The 16,313-nt window shown below is 45.4% G+C and overlaps 1 protein-coding gene across 1 annotated transcript; it reads right to left on the reverse strand.

Moving 5' to 3' along the window:
• Window positions 1-6,464: 6,464 nt before the first annotated feature.
• LOC119338116 (protein PHOSPHATE STARVATION RESPONSE 3-like) lies at window positions 6,465-9,770 on the reverse strand. Its single transcript, XM_037610414.1, has 8 exons — window positions 9,511-9,770; window positions 8,096-8,810; window positions 7,752-7,968; window positions 7,583-7,659; window positions 7,446-7,485; window positions 7,283-7,352; window positions 7,129-7,192; window positions 6,465-6,994 (listed from the first exon to the last, which is right to left on the reverse strand). The coding sequence occupies exons 2-8, from the start codon at window positions 8,771-8,773 to the stop codon at window positions 6,776-6,778; spliced, it is 1,365 nt and encodes a 454-aa protein (XP_037466311.1). The 5' UTR covers window positions 8,774-8,810; window positions 9,511-9,770; the 3' UTR covers window positions 6,465-6,775.
• Window positions 9,771-16,313: the final 6,543 nt, after the last annotated feature.

The following is a 16,313-nucleotide window of genomic DNA, read 5'->3' on the forward strand; positions in this document are numbered from 1 at the left end:
TGGGCCCGCGCGGGCCCCGCCTTGGCTCCGCAGGCCGGCAGCGGGCGTGGGAAGAGAGAGAAGGAGGAGGCGATGAGGTGGCGGCGGCCGGTTGGCTGCGACGGCGGGGAGGGCGACGTGTCGCGACGTGATTCGTCGGAGTGAGGAGGCGGCTGGACATGTCCGGCCGGGGCGGACGTGTCCGGCGGCGGAGAGGGGAAAAGCTAGGGTTTCGGGGGGGAAATTGATCCGAAAAAGGGAAGGGGAAGACATTTTTATAGGTAAAGGGAGCTACGAGAGTCCAAATGAGGAGCAGTTTTCGCCCACACGATCGTGATCGAACGACCGAGAGCATGGAGGGGGTTAGGATGGGTTTGGTGGGCTGTGGGAAGAGGTGTTGGGCTGCAAAAAGAAAGAGGCTTTACGGTTACCCAGTTAACCGTTGGAGTATCAAACGACCTCCAAATGGCACGAAACTTGACAGGCGGTCTACCGGTGCTATACCAAGGCCGCTTGGCAAGGCTCGGGCCATTCCGAGAAAGTTTAACACCCGCTCACGAAGAGAGGCAAGAAGGGGACGCCGGATGACATAGGAGCGCCGGATTGCAAAACGGACAACGGGGAAAAATCTCGGATGCATGAGACGAACACGTATGCAATGCACATGATGACATGATAAAATGCAACACGCAAGCAAATGATATGGCAACGACGGCGAATAACTGGCGGACACCTGGCGCATCGAACTCGGGGCGTTACAGAGATAAGGAAGAGGAAGATGATGCAACATCAAGAAAGATGATAATTGGGGTAATTCCGGTGGAAACAAAGCAAGAACGAAGACAGGGACAATAGTATGATACATCAAGTGAAGCATTCTGGTGGTCAAGACCAAATGAGGAAAGGGAGATTCAGGTGTGTACACGAAGAAGTCGTACTGAGGAGTAACAGATGCAAGTGTTGGAACCTGAGCCCGGCGCTTATGGGCAAAACGGTGAGCAAGAGCACGAGGGTGACCAACAAGATAATAGTGAAGTTCAAACTAGTGATACTAGACCTTCCTTGGACAGTGGTAACATCTCTTCTCAATATGACGACCTTGATGTCCCAATAGCTTATAGAAAGCAACCAAGAGCTAATGTTAGAAAATTGCCCTCTAAATTGGATCCTTATAGTGTCTCCAACTATGTCTCTTATGACATCCTTGGTCCTTCTTATAAGTCCTTTATTGCAGCACTGGATTGTGCAGAACCCTTACCACGGGACTGGCAGGAGGCAAAATTAAACCCAAAATGGAGGGCAACAATGCTTGAGGAGATGTCTGCTCTCGACAAGAATAATACATGGGTAATTACTCCACTTCCTTCTAACAAGAAAGTAGTAGGTTGCAAATGGGTATTTACCATAAAACATACACCCGAAGGGAAAGTAGATAGATATAAGGCAAGACTTGTGGCGAAAGGTTATAGCCAGACATATGGAGTGGACTATGATGAAACCTTTGCCCCAGTTGCAAAGATGAACACCATCAGAGCTTTAATCTCGGTGGCAGCAAATAACAAGTGGAAGTTGTTTCAGCTAGATGTGAAGAATGCATTTCTTCATGGAGATTTGAAAGAAGAAGTTTACATGAAGATTCCACCAGGGTTCAGTGGGCCTGAGACAATGGGCAAAGTGTGTAGATTGAAGAAATCACTTTATGGACTTAAACAGTTACCAAGGGCTTGGTTAGGGAGATTTCGCAAGGAAGTCTGCACTTTGGGTTTTCGACAAAGCAATGCTGACCATACACTTTTCATTAAGCACCACAAAAATAAAATTGTCGTATTGGTCATATATGTTGATGACATTGTGATCATAGGGAATGATGATGTGGCGATAAAGAACTTGAAGGAAATGTTGGCGAAGTCATTTGAAGTCAAAGACCTTGGCTTCCTCCACTTCTTCCTGGGAAGAGAAGTAGCTTATGGAGCTCAAGGTATCTATCTATCTCAAAGAAAACATGTGCTTGATCTTCTTGCTGAAACTAGGATGCTTGAAAGTAAACCTGCTGCCACACCAATTGAGCCAAACCTTCGTATTATAGCCAATTCAGGAGAACCTGTTGATAGGGGGAGATACCAGAGACTTGTGGGACGTTTAATTTATCTATCTCATACTAGACCAGACATTGCATATGCCGTAAGCCTGGTGAGTAGATATATGCATGATCCTCGATCGGGTCATCTGGATGCGGTAAATAGAATTTTGCGGTATCTCAAAGGTTGTCCTGGAAAAGGAATTCTTCTTTCCAACCATGGGCATCTAGAAGTTCAGGGATACACAGACGCTGATTGGGCTGGGTGCTTGGATGACAGGAGATCCACTTCAGGTTATTGCATCTTTTTGGGAGGAAATTTAGTCGGTTGGAGGAGTAAGAAGCAAAGTGTTGTCACCAGATCCACGGCAGAAGTAGAGTTGCGATCATGGCTTCAGGGCTATGTGAGTTGTTATGGCTTCGGTTATTATTAATTGAACTTTGGTTGTTTAAAGGAGCACCACTCAGGCTCCATTATGATAATCAGGCCGCAATCAACATTGTCAACAATCCGGTTCACCATGATAGAACAAAACATATTGAAATTGATAGACATTTTATTAAGGAGAAACTTGATGAGGGAGTACTTCAAGTAGGTTTTGTTAAAACTGGAGACCAACTTGCTGATGTATTAACAAAGGGCGTGAGTGTTGTATCCTTCTTTAAGTTGTGTGGCAAGATGGGGCTCTTAGACATATTCACCCCATCTTGAGGGGGAGTGTTGTGAGGAGTTAGTTGCAAATAGGAAAGTGAGAGGGGTTAAAATGTAAATGTAAATTTTATATACTAGGACAAAGAGGAATGAATTGGTGTGGGTTCTTCTAGAAATCCCTAGCTTCTCCATTTAGTTTGCTGGCTAGAGAAGAGTAATCTTAAAAATCCAACAACATCAACAATTTAGTACTCTATGATGTTATTATATTTCTGGAAGTTGTGATGATATGATCAATTTTATACTCTCTATTCGGTATACTAATCAATTAATACTCTATGGTTTTTTTTAGTCAAAAACAATGCATGTTGTTACAAAGATATAACCCAATCTGGAAATCCTAGGGCACACCCCTGAACCTAAAGAGATCCTCTCTCGTTCAGGACAGGGCCCTGACCTAGAATACACATCCTTCTTTTCCACACATTCTAGCGAGCAGCGATAAGAGTAGGGGAGTGAACTTTACCGGGAAATGATGTGGGATCTGCCGAGGATGAACTGATCCAAGATGGTGGACTAGTGAAGGTAGGACGGAGGAGCCCTGACCTAGACTGCCCATAGATATTATATCGAAGTTAGTTTTTGATTTGGTGAACACTACATTTGCAGCGACCTAATAAATAATGAGTTGTGTACAAAGCATTTGATGATTGTCTATCAGTGCAACTTCAAGGTGATGGCTTCTCAGAGATTTTGAAACTAAATAACTAAGAGGAGGACTGTAGGAGTACACCGGCATTGTGTAAGTTAGATTAGAAAAGTGCATGCTCTTAGTTCTTATCATTCTTTTTTTTAATATGATTTACTAGGGAGACTTCTTATTCTTTTTCTCGCGTATATCATAAAAGGAGAAACAATGTTCCTTTTTCCATTACAAGAGATAACAATAATACCATTCTTTCATTTGTATGCGCTATTACAAGAGTAGCATTCTTTCATTTGTATGTAGTTCTACATGGCATTTTTTTCCTTCCTTGGACTCTTGCATAAATGCCTAATCACTTTGATACATTTTATTTAATTGGCATGAGAAATAGGGAAAGCATGCTTCAAACAACCGACAACACCGCCTAGGATGAGTTGAAGAGACAGAGGAGGAAGGAATATATAACATTCCTGGTCTACCCTGAACGTTGGTTGCGAAAACAAATTTTATGGTTGTGTTGCCTTATTGTGTTTTTAAACTATCTCCTCACAGAATTAAATTGTCTACAGTAGAAATACTTTAATGATGTGCATTGTTTTGCACTTGAACTATGTTCTTGCATTGTGAGTGCATGATTTTTAGAAAATTTCATATCTGGTTTTACAGTTGCACTGTGTGTTTCTTGTCATTTCCAACTAGGAAGATTTCTCAAGTTGTCTTGAATTTATAGAATAGTTACAAAATCATTTAGGAACAACAGATTTAATCTATTCTTTCGGATAATGATCGAGTTGTTTCCACTAAAAAAAGATTGAGTCGATTGATACCTGACAAATTGACCATGAATATTTTCCATGTCAACAAGGAAAATGAACAGCAGCCCATTGTTCTAAAAAGTCCAATACCTACACCTGATGCATCAGAATCATATATTTTAGGATCCACACTGACGCTATTGGTGACCCTAAACATTTTATTTAGATGTGCATCATTGCGCAAAAAAGAAGATATGCACATCATTATGGGTTATCATTGGCGCAGCAAAGCGCACGTATGCTTGTAGTATATATAGACAACAACCAAAATTGGGCTAAGATTGAAAAGTATTCAATAATTCAGCCCATAAGCTGCAGCAGCCCACCCCTTCCTCCAACGTGGCCTAGTGGCCGAAAACGTTCCATCAATCAACAAAAGAAAAGGAAGAAAGCCCAAACAATTTTTTATTTGCATCGCCCCATTTCAGCCGCTGCCCATCGCAAAGATCAGAACGGCCGCGTCCCGCCACAATCCCCAATTCAAAAAACCGTCGGTCTAAAGTCTAAACCAACGACAACAAGCAATGAGTTGAGAAAGCTCAAGTATGGACCAGCCCTTGCCTCAGCTCCTCCCGGTCCTCCGATGCACCCCGCTCCAAGCCTCCAGCAACCAGTGCGCCTCGTCTTTTCAGACCGGTAGGCGCCAGTCCGCAAGCTGAAAAACAGCGAGTGAGCAATGGTATGTTACAATTTGAATTGAATCCCCTATATTTTGTAGCTATTATGATTCTCCAGCAAGTCGGCCACAGTAAATTGCGATTCTCTCAGTAGCAACTATCATTTACAAACAAGATATAACAAGCTGAGAAACAAGATGGGGGAATTAAGGATGACGATATCATCACTCATTTATAAACCCTAGACTCATTTCTTGAAAAAAAATCACACATTTATAAAAAAATACTGAAGTATGGGAAAGTTGTCATCCAAGGAATGGCACATGGAGGGCGCGCCACCCTGGAGCAAGTGAAAGATGATCCAAGAAAGCGGAGGAGATCCATATGGTTTTCATCCCCATGAGCTGATTTATGCTCGCCGGTCCTGTATTTGGCTTTTCCTGTACTAGTTTCTTGTGCTGGAAGCTTATCGCATTGAAAACTCTATATTGTACTCCCTCTATTTCAAAATAGATGACCCAACTTTGTACTAACTTTAGTACAAAGTTAGTACAAAGTTGAATCTATTTAGGAACGGAGGGAGTAATGCTTTTAGTGTTGTGTTGAATCTGGGTTTAGACCAGAAGATCTGTTTGAACTGCTGGTTTCATTTTAATAAAATGGAACCGGGGGGACTTAGTACTCTACAATGTTATTGCATTTCAGGAAGTTGTGAGGATACGATCAATTTTATACTCTTCATTCAGAATCCTGATTGATTGTATGGTCTTTTAATTAAATCTATTAAGTTACTCCCTCCGTCCCAAAATAAGTGTCTCAACTTTGTACTATCTTTAGTATAAATTTGTACTAAGCTTAAGACACTTATTTTAGGACGGAGGGAGTATATGTCAAAAACTATGCATCATACTCCCTTCATTCTTAAATATAAGCCTTTTAGACATTTCAAATGGACTATAACATACGGATGTATATAGACATATTTTAGAGTGTAGATTCACTCATTTTGCTTATGTAGTCATTTGGGACGGAGGGAGTATATTGTTACAAAGATATAACCCAATCTGGAAACCCTGGGCACGCACCTGAACCTAAAGAGCTCGCTCCTCTCTTGTTCAGGATCAAGACAGACCCCTGACCTAGACTGCGCATCCTTCTTTTCCACACTCTCCAAACAGCAGCTATAAGAGCGGGGAGCGAACTTTACCGGAAAATGTCGCCGGATCTGTCGAGGACTGACTGATCTAAGCTGGTCTTGAACCGATTCAAGATGGTGGACCGGCCAAGGTAGGCCGGACCTAAAAGTTGGGGGGAGATGATGGCCGCCGTGCCGCTAGACCTAGAAGTTGGGGCGAGACGATGGCCGCCTCGGGTTGGGGGGAAACTGAATTTTTGGGGGAGAACAGAGAAGAACGAGGGTTTGCAGTTCTACAGTAACACTATATACTACTTCCTCCATTCAGAATTACTTGTCATAAAAATGGATGTATCTACAACTAAAATACATCTAGATACATTCATTTCTTCAACGAGTAATTCTGAACGGAGGGAGTAGTATATCGTTTCTGAAGCTATATGGTGCAGGGGCATTTTGGGGAAGCGGGGAAATAAGAGGGAGTGAAAAATATAATTCATCTTTTCGACCACAAAAATGCAGCAAATATCCAAATACTTTATGCAAATTCGGCTTTGGGCACTACTTGATGCAAATTCAAAACCATGCTATGATCGGCTTATTGGTTCCCCCCATTTCTATTCCCAAGTGAAAGTTATATACATATACATACACCCTCTAACCACTGGCTAAAACCTCGAGTTCGTTCAAACTACCATGCTCGTGTGTATATCATCATGGCCACCACAGCTCTGCCACCGAGGAAGTGGTGAGCTTCCGCAAGTCGCCGGCAATGGCGAAGCACCGGACGGCTGTTATGAACAAGGGGACCCTGCCTCGCTGTTCTTGGACGTCTGAGGTGAAGAGGTGGTGCCCTCTTCAGGTTCAGTTCTGTCTTTCAACGTCGACTCGGACGGCTCCGTCGGGGTTTTCAGTGAGAGCGAGCTGCCACTGCCGGCCTTCTGCTGCTCCTCCAGTATCCTCTGCAAATATTTCGCGTGTTCTTCTATGCGTAGCTGCAGCTGCCTTTGCACCTGGCCAAGATTAAGCTCACGGATTGTCAGAAAATCGACAGTCTACAGATAGTTTTCTAAGATCAACTTCAGACATATGTCTGAATTCTGACACATATGACAGCAGTGAACTGCATTTCAGATTTTCAGACTACCTCTAGCTGTTCATGGAGCTGTTTCTGAACCTCCATTTGCATCCGTAGAGCTTCTGCCAAGTTCCTAACAAAAGGAGAAAGGAAGAGATGTAAACTTCTAAGGTCATGGTGTTTGCTAAGCATTCACTCTGGTGTAATAATTCAGAGAGCTTACTTGTTTTTGAACGGATCACTTCCGCTGCTACCCGGTTGTACTTTCTTAACGTCCGAGGAAGCCTTCTTTTCTGCAGACAACAGTATGCATCAAAATTCAGAATCGCAAAAGGCGCTGATACCGATCACTTGTGAACAATATTCATCTTCTGTAGTTTGTTTACCTTCTTTGATCTCTGGGATATACTTTGCGTGCCGGTACTTCTGTTCAACAAAGACAGGCAAACTATGAGTAACAATGAAAAGAAGAGATGTTTGATTCCATTTTCAGTGTAGTGGGGAAACAGCCCTGAAGTAGTACCTGCAAATGACTCTTTACATGGTAAATGGTGAGGCCTTCCACTTTCATAAGCTTCAGAACGCCCTTGGGAGTTGCTTCTGTAATAAGAGATGTTGAAGTGAACTATTTAGAGTGGAAAACAGAAAACTAAAAATACATTTGGGAAATGAAAGCAGAACAGCCATCTTACTGTCAGGTCCTTCGAGCTTGTTCACGGCCTCTACAAAACGCTCGTGGAGCTCCAGTGTCCACCTCAATCTTGACTTGTTAGCTGCTGCAGATCCAGAAGATGACCGCGATGAGCTAAGCGGCAATTTAGCCGGAGATCCTGGATTCTGCAGGCTCTGGTTGTAGCAGGATGACACTGGAAGCGGCGACATTTGAGGCGGCGGCGTGTCGTATATGTCCTGAACAACATATGAGATGAAGAAGAACACCAAGAGTGAGTTTCAGACATGCTGCAAAAGTTCAGTGGAGAGCTTTTTACCCTCAAACTGCAACAAACAAAAATGCACCAAATGGCAATGGACTCACATCTAATTGGGGGCTCTCCTCATTATCGGTGATGGCGATCCCTAGCTGCTCAGACAAGAACTGGAACTCCATCTGCTCGGCCTCGGCGAAAGCAAACGCTTGGTTTTCACCATGGAAGCTGCCATCAGAAGCATCTCCAACAGAAAGATTGAGGAAGTCCTTTATGTCATCTGTCTGTTCAGCTTCGTCATGAACATTGCCTGTGTCACCACTGAGCTGCAGGGAGGAGGTTGATGACTGCCCTGGGAGAACCTGCTGCTCATACTTAGGAGGGTGAGGCAGGAAAGGCAGAGCACCCATTCGCCGACATGGCGCCGAGTTCGTCGAAGATGACGAGAATAAACTTGTGCAGAACGTTGAAGAGTTTGAGGCCATGGGCTCTGAAAAATTGGGGTGCGAGACATGAGACAATGGACTTTCAGGATCAGGCTCCGGGCTCCTTCTCTGAAGGTTAAATGGTAGGCTGCTTCTTCCCAGGCTCGACGTTCGGATCAGCTCGGTCTTGATGTCTGATGACTGACTGGTGGATGACAGATTGTCATCCAACAGCCCAAGGTGGTCCAATTTAGCATCCAGCAGCTTATGAACTGAGGACTGTGTGGATCCACAGGCATAAGAATGCGCGGTTTTGTCCGGCGCAGCGATCGGCTTCACGGCAACAACACCATGGGAGCTCATGCTGCTTCAGTTGATTAGTGAGTGACTTGATCATACACTGTTGAAAACACAAAAACTGATGCCTGTTAATACTTACCCAACAAACAGTTCATTCAGAGTATAAATGCAATTCAGAAAATGCATATACTGAAGCTTCTCGCAAGGAAATTTGTGTACATGCAGAAGAAGCTTGTTTATGACCACAGAAAACATTTTATGCTTGAGCTACCATTAATTTACACAATGTCATGACTTCTGGCAAAGTAATATAACGTGTGATGTGGCAACAGGATTAGATCTGAATGAGTAGTGGTGATTAGCACCGCTACTGCACACAGCACCCTCTGCACAGGTGCCAAATTCAGAGCATCAGAGATCAAGAGAAAGAAAAAGAAACACAATAGCAGGCAGTTCGCCATGATTTAAAGACAAATTGCACAGCTCGTGAGAAATCCTGTCAACGCACAGGAAATGAGAGAGAATAAACAAGAATGAAAATCTGAAAGAGGACAAAGAGGCACATCGACCGGAAATGGGAAAAACAAAAGACAAACCAAATCAGGAAGCGAGAGCTTTATCTCCCCTTTCAAATCACATATTCCAGCACTAACCAACAGAAAAGTTCAACCGAAAAACCATTAGAAGAATGGTTAAATCTCGCCAGAACAACACAAAGAACCATGGCTCCTACTGTATGGAGCCGGGGAACCAAGGAGATAAAATGAATGACAGATCTCTGTAACATCGAGCAGCCTCACCTGGAAAACGGAACCAAAGAAGAAGATGGGCAGTACGGCGAGGAGATTCAGAATCTGCGAGATGGGTTGTACGGCTAATCTGGATGCTAATCTGCCTATCTCTAACTCTCTTCTCCTCTCTTCTCTTATCCAACAGCAGCTCCCCCCTCCCTAGAGAGAGAGAGAGAGACAGAGAGAGAGAGTCAGAGAGGCCTAAGAAAAAGTCCTATCTCTCTCTCCCTGCAAATCGTTGGTGCTTGGTGACTATACTGCACCTTTTCTTGTACTACTCCAACTCTATTCTGGTTGGCTGCTTTGCTTCGGTCTCTCAGATGCCCTGTTTAAATTTCCAGATTGCCTATTAACCGTGTAGCCTTCCTTGTCCTATTTTTGTACTATAATCTGGATGTTAAAAACGTCTTACGTTTTGTTACGGAGGGAGTAAAATACACCCCTTCTCAGTGCACCTTTTTTTAGCCTTGGGAAGTTGGGAGAGGGGCTGCATCAGAGGTCAGTTCTTACCACAAAACGCCAGCAACCATTTCTAGTATTCTTCTTCCGGGTGGTGTAAACCAGGCCATTTTTGGCTGGGATTTGGTGTGTGTCAATGTGACCATGCCTGTCGAATGCTACTATTTTCCAATGATCGTATGTGTTGCTACCATGAAATAATGTTCGGCAACAAACTTGTTATAAAACATCGGTAACTGATGAGTGCAACCAATTATATAGTAGAAAAATGAGAGGTTCTTAAGAGTAAAAGGCATCGCATATTGTCAAGAGTAAGATGGATGGAGCAAGCGACCATGACTTCAAATTAAACTAGTCCTGGTAGTGTGTCTGACATAAGCATAAGGCTAATCAACCAATGACAATAGAAAAAAGTGTGAGATGCATGGAATCTGGGGCAACCTCTGATGCAATCGAGGGGCCAAGCGACATTGGCCACCGAGGAATCGGATTACATTATCAAAACAAACACAATGCGTGCTCCGGAAGAATCATGGTTAGCAGCTCAGCCCGGTGGGGCCCGACTGTCATGCCTAATAAATGATGGAACAAGGAGGGTGGTGTGCGAGTGCAGGCCTGGCCTGAAAAGGATGGCGATTTTGTTTAGTTTCATTCAGTGGTTAGTGCGACACATCTTGGAAAACAGAGTGGATAAGCGGGGCCAATCGGTGTTAGTTAAGGAGTAGTAGAATAAGTGGCAAGTGGCAACTAGGTTTGTGTAGGCCTAGGATGATCCCGAGGTGCTTGGTGATGGAAGCAAAGCGGACAAATTAAGCTAAACATGTAGTCACAAATCCCATCATTTTGTCCGTATGAGAAAATAGGAATGCTAATTGATCTTATAATTAGTAACTGCAGCTTGTGTGAGCTCAGCCGTGATTGTGACTCTGTGAGTGTTGTCTTCTTTTCTTCTTCCTTTTCTTCTTTCAGTCGTGCTATACACACGACATAAACAAACGATTGACGCACGATGAATGAAATCTGGCCGGACATGCGTCTGATGGAAAGAGCACCGGCCGCTGGATTTTCTGTCGTGCATACGTCGGGCACAAGGATCGTGCATGGAGCAGTTTCGTTTTTCTTTTTGGTCTGTGAGTGTGATCTTGTTGGATCAATAATTGTCATGTGGTCAAGTGGCCACTCAAAACAAACAGAGAGGGGCTAACTAGTTACTCCTTAGTCCTTAAAATGTAAGATGTTTTTTGACACTATATTTAGTTTCAAAAAACGTTTAACATTATGAGACGGAGGAAGTATTACTTTTTATATATACATAAATAAAATAGAGCTAATTTTGTTGGGTACGCCCTGAGATCTTCGTGTGGTCTGCCTCTAGACTCCAGGAGAAACTGGTTTTGATTCTAACTTCTTCATTTTTCAAATTTTAGATCCCATCTTAGAGACCAACTCATTAACAACACTGCTTGCAGATGACCACAGATCCAAGTTTACAGACGACACACTCTAATCTACTTATAATCACTATCGATGGTGGTGTGGGTGCTCCAATCATCGCCCCATTTTGTTGTCTGCACTATACAGTGCACCCACTTGCAAGAGCAGAAAATACGAGAAAGCAGCTGCACGTATGGTGTCCTAGGCAACCACTTCATTAATTTAGCGGCCACTCGTCCTTGTAACCACAGCTAGGATTGGCCGATGCAGATCCACAAACGACAAGAGGTTGTAGTAAATTTACGTCATTGCCCCTTCTATTTAATCAAAAGAAAGACTAAGCTGGGTTTTCTTTTCTTTTGGATTGTGGCGGACCTAGAACGAATACGACCTATAGCCCTCGTAAACCTTGCATATATAACTGTTCATGTTTCTTTTAGTAGGGTGTTTGTGTTAAGTTGGAGTATACTAAGGTTGTTGTCCAGGGATGTACTCCTTCTGTCCCGAATTATTTGGTTTAGATTTGTCTATGTACGGGTGTACGTAGATGAGTTTTAGGGTCTGTTTGGTTGGAGACTAGTGTGGCCAAGCCAAAGTGTGGCTAGCCACACAAGTATGGCAAGCCACATAAGTGTGGCTAAGAAATTGAGGGGTTGTTTGGTTCTCATCCACAATTTGCCAAGCCAAAATTTGGTAGCCACAGTTTGCCAAGCATGTGTTTGGTTTTTGCCACATTTTGACTTGCCACACTTTATTGCCCCTATGGCCCACTTGTCAAAGAAACAATTTTTTTGTCAACTTTTGCCAAAGTTTGGCATTCAGTTGGCAAAAAAAGTGTCTCTTTAACAAGTGGGCCATAGGGGCAACAAAGTGTGGCAAAACCAAACACATGCTTGGCAAATTGTGTCTGTTAAATTTTGGCTTGGCAAATTGTGGATGTGAACGAAACAGCCCCTTAGTGTTAGTATGTAAGCACATTTAAAGCAAGCAGTAGGTAATAAAAAAAATACAGTGCAAAAATGGCACATGAATCTTCTCGAGCCCTGCAAGCACGCTCTTTTGTGCACTCTCTGCCAGTGTACTAGCACTGCTGTACCGGTGAACTAGCCTGCCTAGCTCATGGCTCTAGGCTGTGTCGTCGTGCGTGCAGTGAAAAAAAAGGCGTACGACTTTCTACTTGAGATGCCCCGCGGCTCGATCGTTTGGGTGGAAGAAATCCATCTCGGATATGTTGGAAAGGGACAAGAAGATGCGCGCGCGCGCATTCTTTTTTCCGCTGCCGCTGCGTGCGATGACGTTTGATCCGTCCCTTTTGTTTCGACTATTCTGCTCGGCTTGCCTTTCCTTTGAAAAGGCTAGGCATCGCCATCGGCACAGTAGCTGCAACTTGCTTACAATAAGCATGATCTTTCCTTCGTCATATTAATTTCTCTTAATGTTCACTTGCTCACTGTATGATATTTTACACTGATTCTACGGGTTTTTTTTAATATGGAAACCCACAAGGACATATCTCCACCCAAGGTGCGATTTCGTTTTTCATAATTTTTCAGAGCACGCAAGACGTGGTTTCTTGCTACTAGAGTATGTTTCACAAGAGGAGATCGATCATATTAGAGCATCTACAATCGGACCTCTCAAACCCGCCTCATACGTCCGAGTGGGCAGGCCAGTCACTGTCCGGTTACGATTTTTTGACCCAGACGGACTCCTCAAACAGCCCACAAACGCCCGGGGTGACCGGCACGCCCCATATCTAGTCTAAATATGAGGCGGATATGAAGGCGCCCGGATGCGCCCGGACAATCCCGCCACGTCGGACCCGGCCCATGCTGGCCCACCGGACCCTACTTATATTCATCTCATCCTCTCGCCGGACCAAACCCTAGCCACTTCGTTCCACTCCACTCAACTTCCCTCCGCTACTCGAGCTCACCGCCGGTGTTTTGCGACCTTCTCCACCATTGCAGACAACGGATCGAACTCCGACCAGTCCGGATCCGTCGACTGGGGCGTCGTCCCGTGTGGGTTGGAGGAGGCAATGACACTCCGCCACTCCCGGGAGGACTACGCCCGGCCGACGCCATAGCATCGGCTCACTGGGCGCTCGGGTCCTCTGGTGCTGGATCCTCGCGGTCCCGGCCGGAACACCTCTCCTTTCCCATCACTGGTGAGACGGAGTATGAGTCCCACCGGGTACGGGAAGCCCGTCGTGGGAAGGACATGTTAAGGGTCGCTGAGGCCCGTATCGCGGCATAAATGGTGGCGGCAGAGGCGGCTGATGCGGCCGCAGAGGAGCAAGCCATCTGCATCCGCACTGTGAAGAAATGGCAGCGGAGGAATAGGCGCGCCCTCGCCCATGAGCAGAATCGGGCGGTCTATGCCATGGTCGGACTGCCACCGAAGGAGGACAGCTCCGGCGAGGAGCAGATCCGGCTCGATCCGTACTGCATCGTCGGCAGGTACTTTCGTGAGAAGGACGGCAAGGGCGCTGGAAAGGGTAAGGGCAGCCGTGGATGAACTCCATCATAGCTAAACATGCCAAATTTTGATAGTTCGAAGGCATGTTTAGTGTTGTGTGATGGAGCAGCCGAACGATGCATGTGCGTCAACGTAGTTGCATGAGTTTGTACAGATTTGAGACATGGTAATTAAGATACCGGACGTGGATTACATTTTTTGGAGAAGTGTCCGGTCAGTGCCCGCGGACGCGCCCGGCGGGACTGGATTTACCAAGTCCGGCTGTAGATGCTCTTAACTTCCCATAGAGTATGCAGTGAAACGACTTGCCAGCACCGTGGTACAACAACTCGGACTTTTTCACTGTTTTGACCCATGTGGCGAAGTTTAGCATGATTTGACCTGCTTTTGAAATTTTTTTTGGATCTGACCCAAACCGAGACGCCAACATCCGCGGCGTTCTACTTGCACTGAAAACGCCACGGTCCATGGCGTTTAGGTCTGGCCCACCTCCCTGGACCGCCAAGTTGGCCGTCCGACGTGGCAATTGTTTACCCCGACCCTAGACGCCGGGAACCTTGACGTCTACCCACCTGAGAGATATGTGGTCACGGGGAAAGTGTGTGGGGCCCACCCCACACACTCTCCCTAACCCCAGTCTTCCATCTCGAGAAAGAAGAACAAAGAAGAGCTCCCCCCTCTCTCTCCCACCTCAAGGCTAACTAAAATCCCGCTCCAAATTTGATTTTCCTCCGTGGATCTTTCTCTCCTTTGTTGTTTGAGGTAATCTCCCCCGGATCCCTAAATTTTGTTGGTAATTTATTGTTATTTTAGTGCCATTATGTAACCCTAGGTGGCACCTTAGTTTCTAGATTTATTCAAATCCTTTGGTATTGGATGGCTTTTAATTAATATGTTGGTGTGGTAGTAGTAATGGGATATGCATTTTGTGGGTGCAAATGATGGATTTGATAAATATGATGGTTAGGGTTAGGTTATGTGTTAAGTAAATGACATGATTTATTTAGTACATAAGTTTTAATTTTTTTGATACAACTCATTAGGAATATATAGTTGTCATTGCTTCATTAGAGTTGCATAGTTTTTGCAACTATGCATTATAATTGTCATTTATTTATCTTGTTTGTTGTCCCTTTTAGATGGATGATAGACTTGTTAATGTTCATTATTTGGACAACGAGGAAGTGGTATTCGACACAAGTCCTAGTTATGATGAGGTTATTATTAAAGTAAGAGATAAGTTGAATTGGATGGACCCCAATGATAAAGTTGAATTAATAGGAAGGTATGATGTTGGGGTGGGAACAAAATCTCGACTGAAGAATATGCCTATCATCTCCGAGTTGCATTGGGGGATATACAAGGGTAAAGTTGCGGCCTCGGAAGACATGTCACTTGAATTGTTTGCTACGAAGGGGCGAGGTCCGCGGCTTGATATTGACTTGAACTGCCAAGTTGTTGGGGAACGTAGCAGAAATTCAAAAAATTTCCTACGTAACACCAAGATCTATCTATGGAGAGACCAGCAACGAGTAGAAAGGGGAGTGCATCTACATACCCTTGTAGATCGCTAAGCGGAAGCGTTCAAGTGAACGGGGTTGATGGAGTCGTACTCGTCGTGATTCAGATCACCGATGATCAAGTGCCGAACGGACGGCACCTCCGCGTTCAACACACGTACAGCCCGGTGACGTCTCCCACGCCTTGATCCAGCAAGGAGAGAGGGAGAGGTTGAGGAAGACTCCATCCAACAGCAGCACAACGGCGTGGTGGTGGTGGAGGAGCGTGGCAATCCCGCAGGGCTTCGCCAAGCACCATGGGAGAGGAGGAGGAGGGGCAGGGCTGCACTAACGAGAGATCAAATCGCGTGTTATGGGCAGCCCCTAGGCCTCATATATATAGGGGAAGGGGAGGGCTGCGCCCCCTTTAGGGTTTCCCACCCCAAGGGGCGGCGGCCAGCCTCCAGATGGCATCTGGTGCGGCGGCCAAGAGGGGGGGAGGAGTCCATCCTCCCCAAGGCACCTCGGAGGTGCCTTCCCCCTTGAGGACTCTTCCCTCTAGGGTTCCCTAGGCGCATGGGCCTCTTGGGGCTGGTGCCCTTGGCCCATGTAGGCCAAGGCGCACCCCCTACAGCCCATGTGGCCCCACCCGGTGGGCCCCCGGGACCCTTCCGGTGGTCCCGGTACAATACCGATGACCCCGAAACTTGTCCCGATGGCCAAAACAGGACTTCCTATATATAAATCTTTACCTCCGGACCATTCCGGAACTCCTCGTGACGTCCGGGATCTCATCCGGGACTCCGAACAACATTCGGTAACCACATACAAGCTTCCTTTATAACCCTAGCGTCATCGAACCTTAAGTGTGTAGACCCTACGGGTTCGGGAGACATGCAAACATGACCGAGACGTTCTCCAGTCAATAACCAACAGCGA

This window comes from Triticum dicoccoides, chromosome 7B (assembly GCF_002162155.2).
Source record: "Triticum dicoccoides isolate Atlit2015 ecotype Zavitan chromosome 7B, WEW_v2.0, whole genome shotgun sequence".
Taxonomy (NCBI): Eukaryota; Viridiplantae; Streptophyta; class Magnoliopsida; order Poales; family Poaceae; genus Triticum; species Triticum dicoccoides.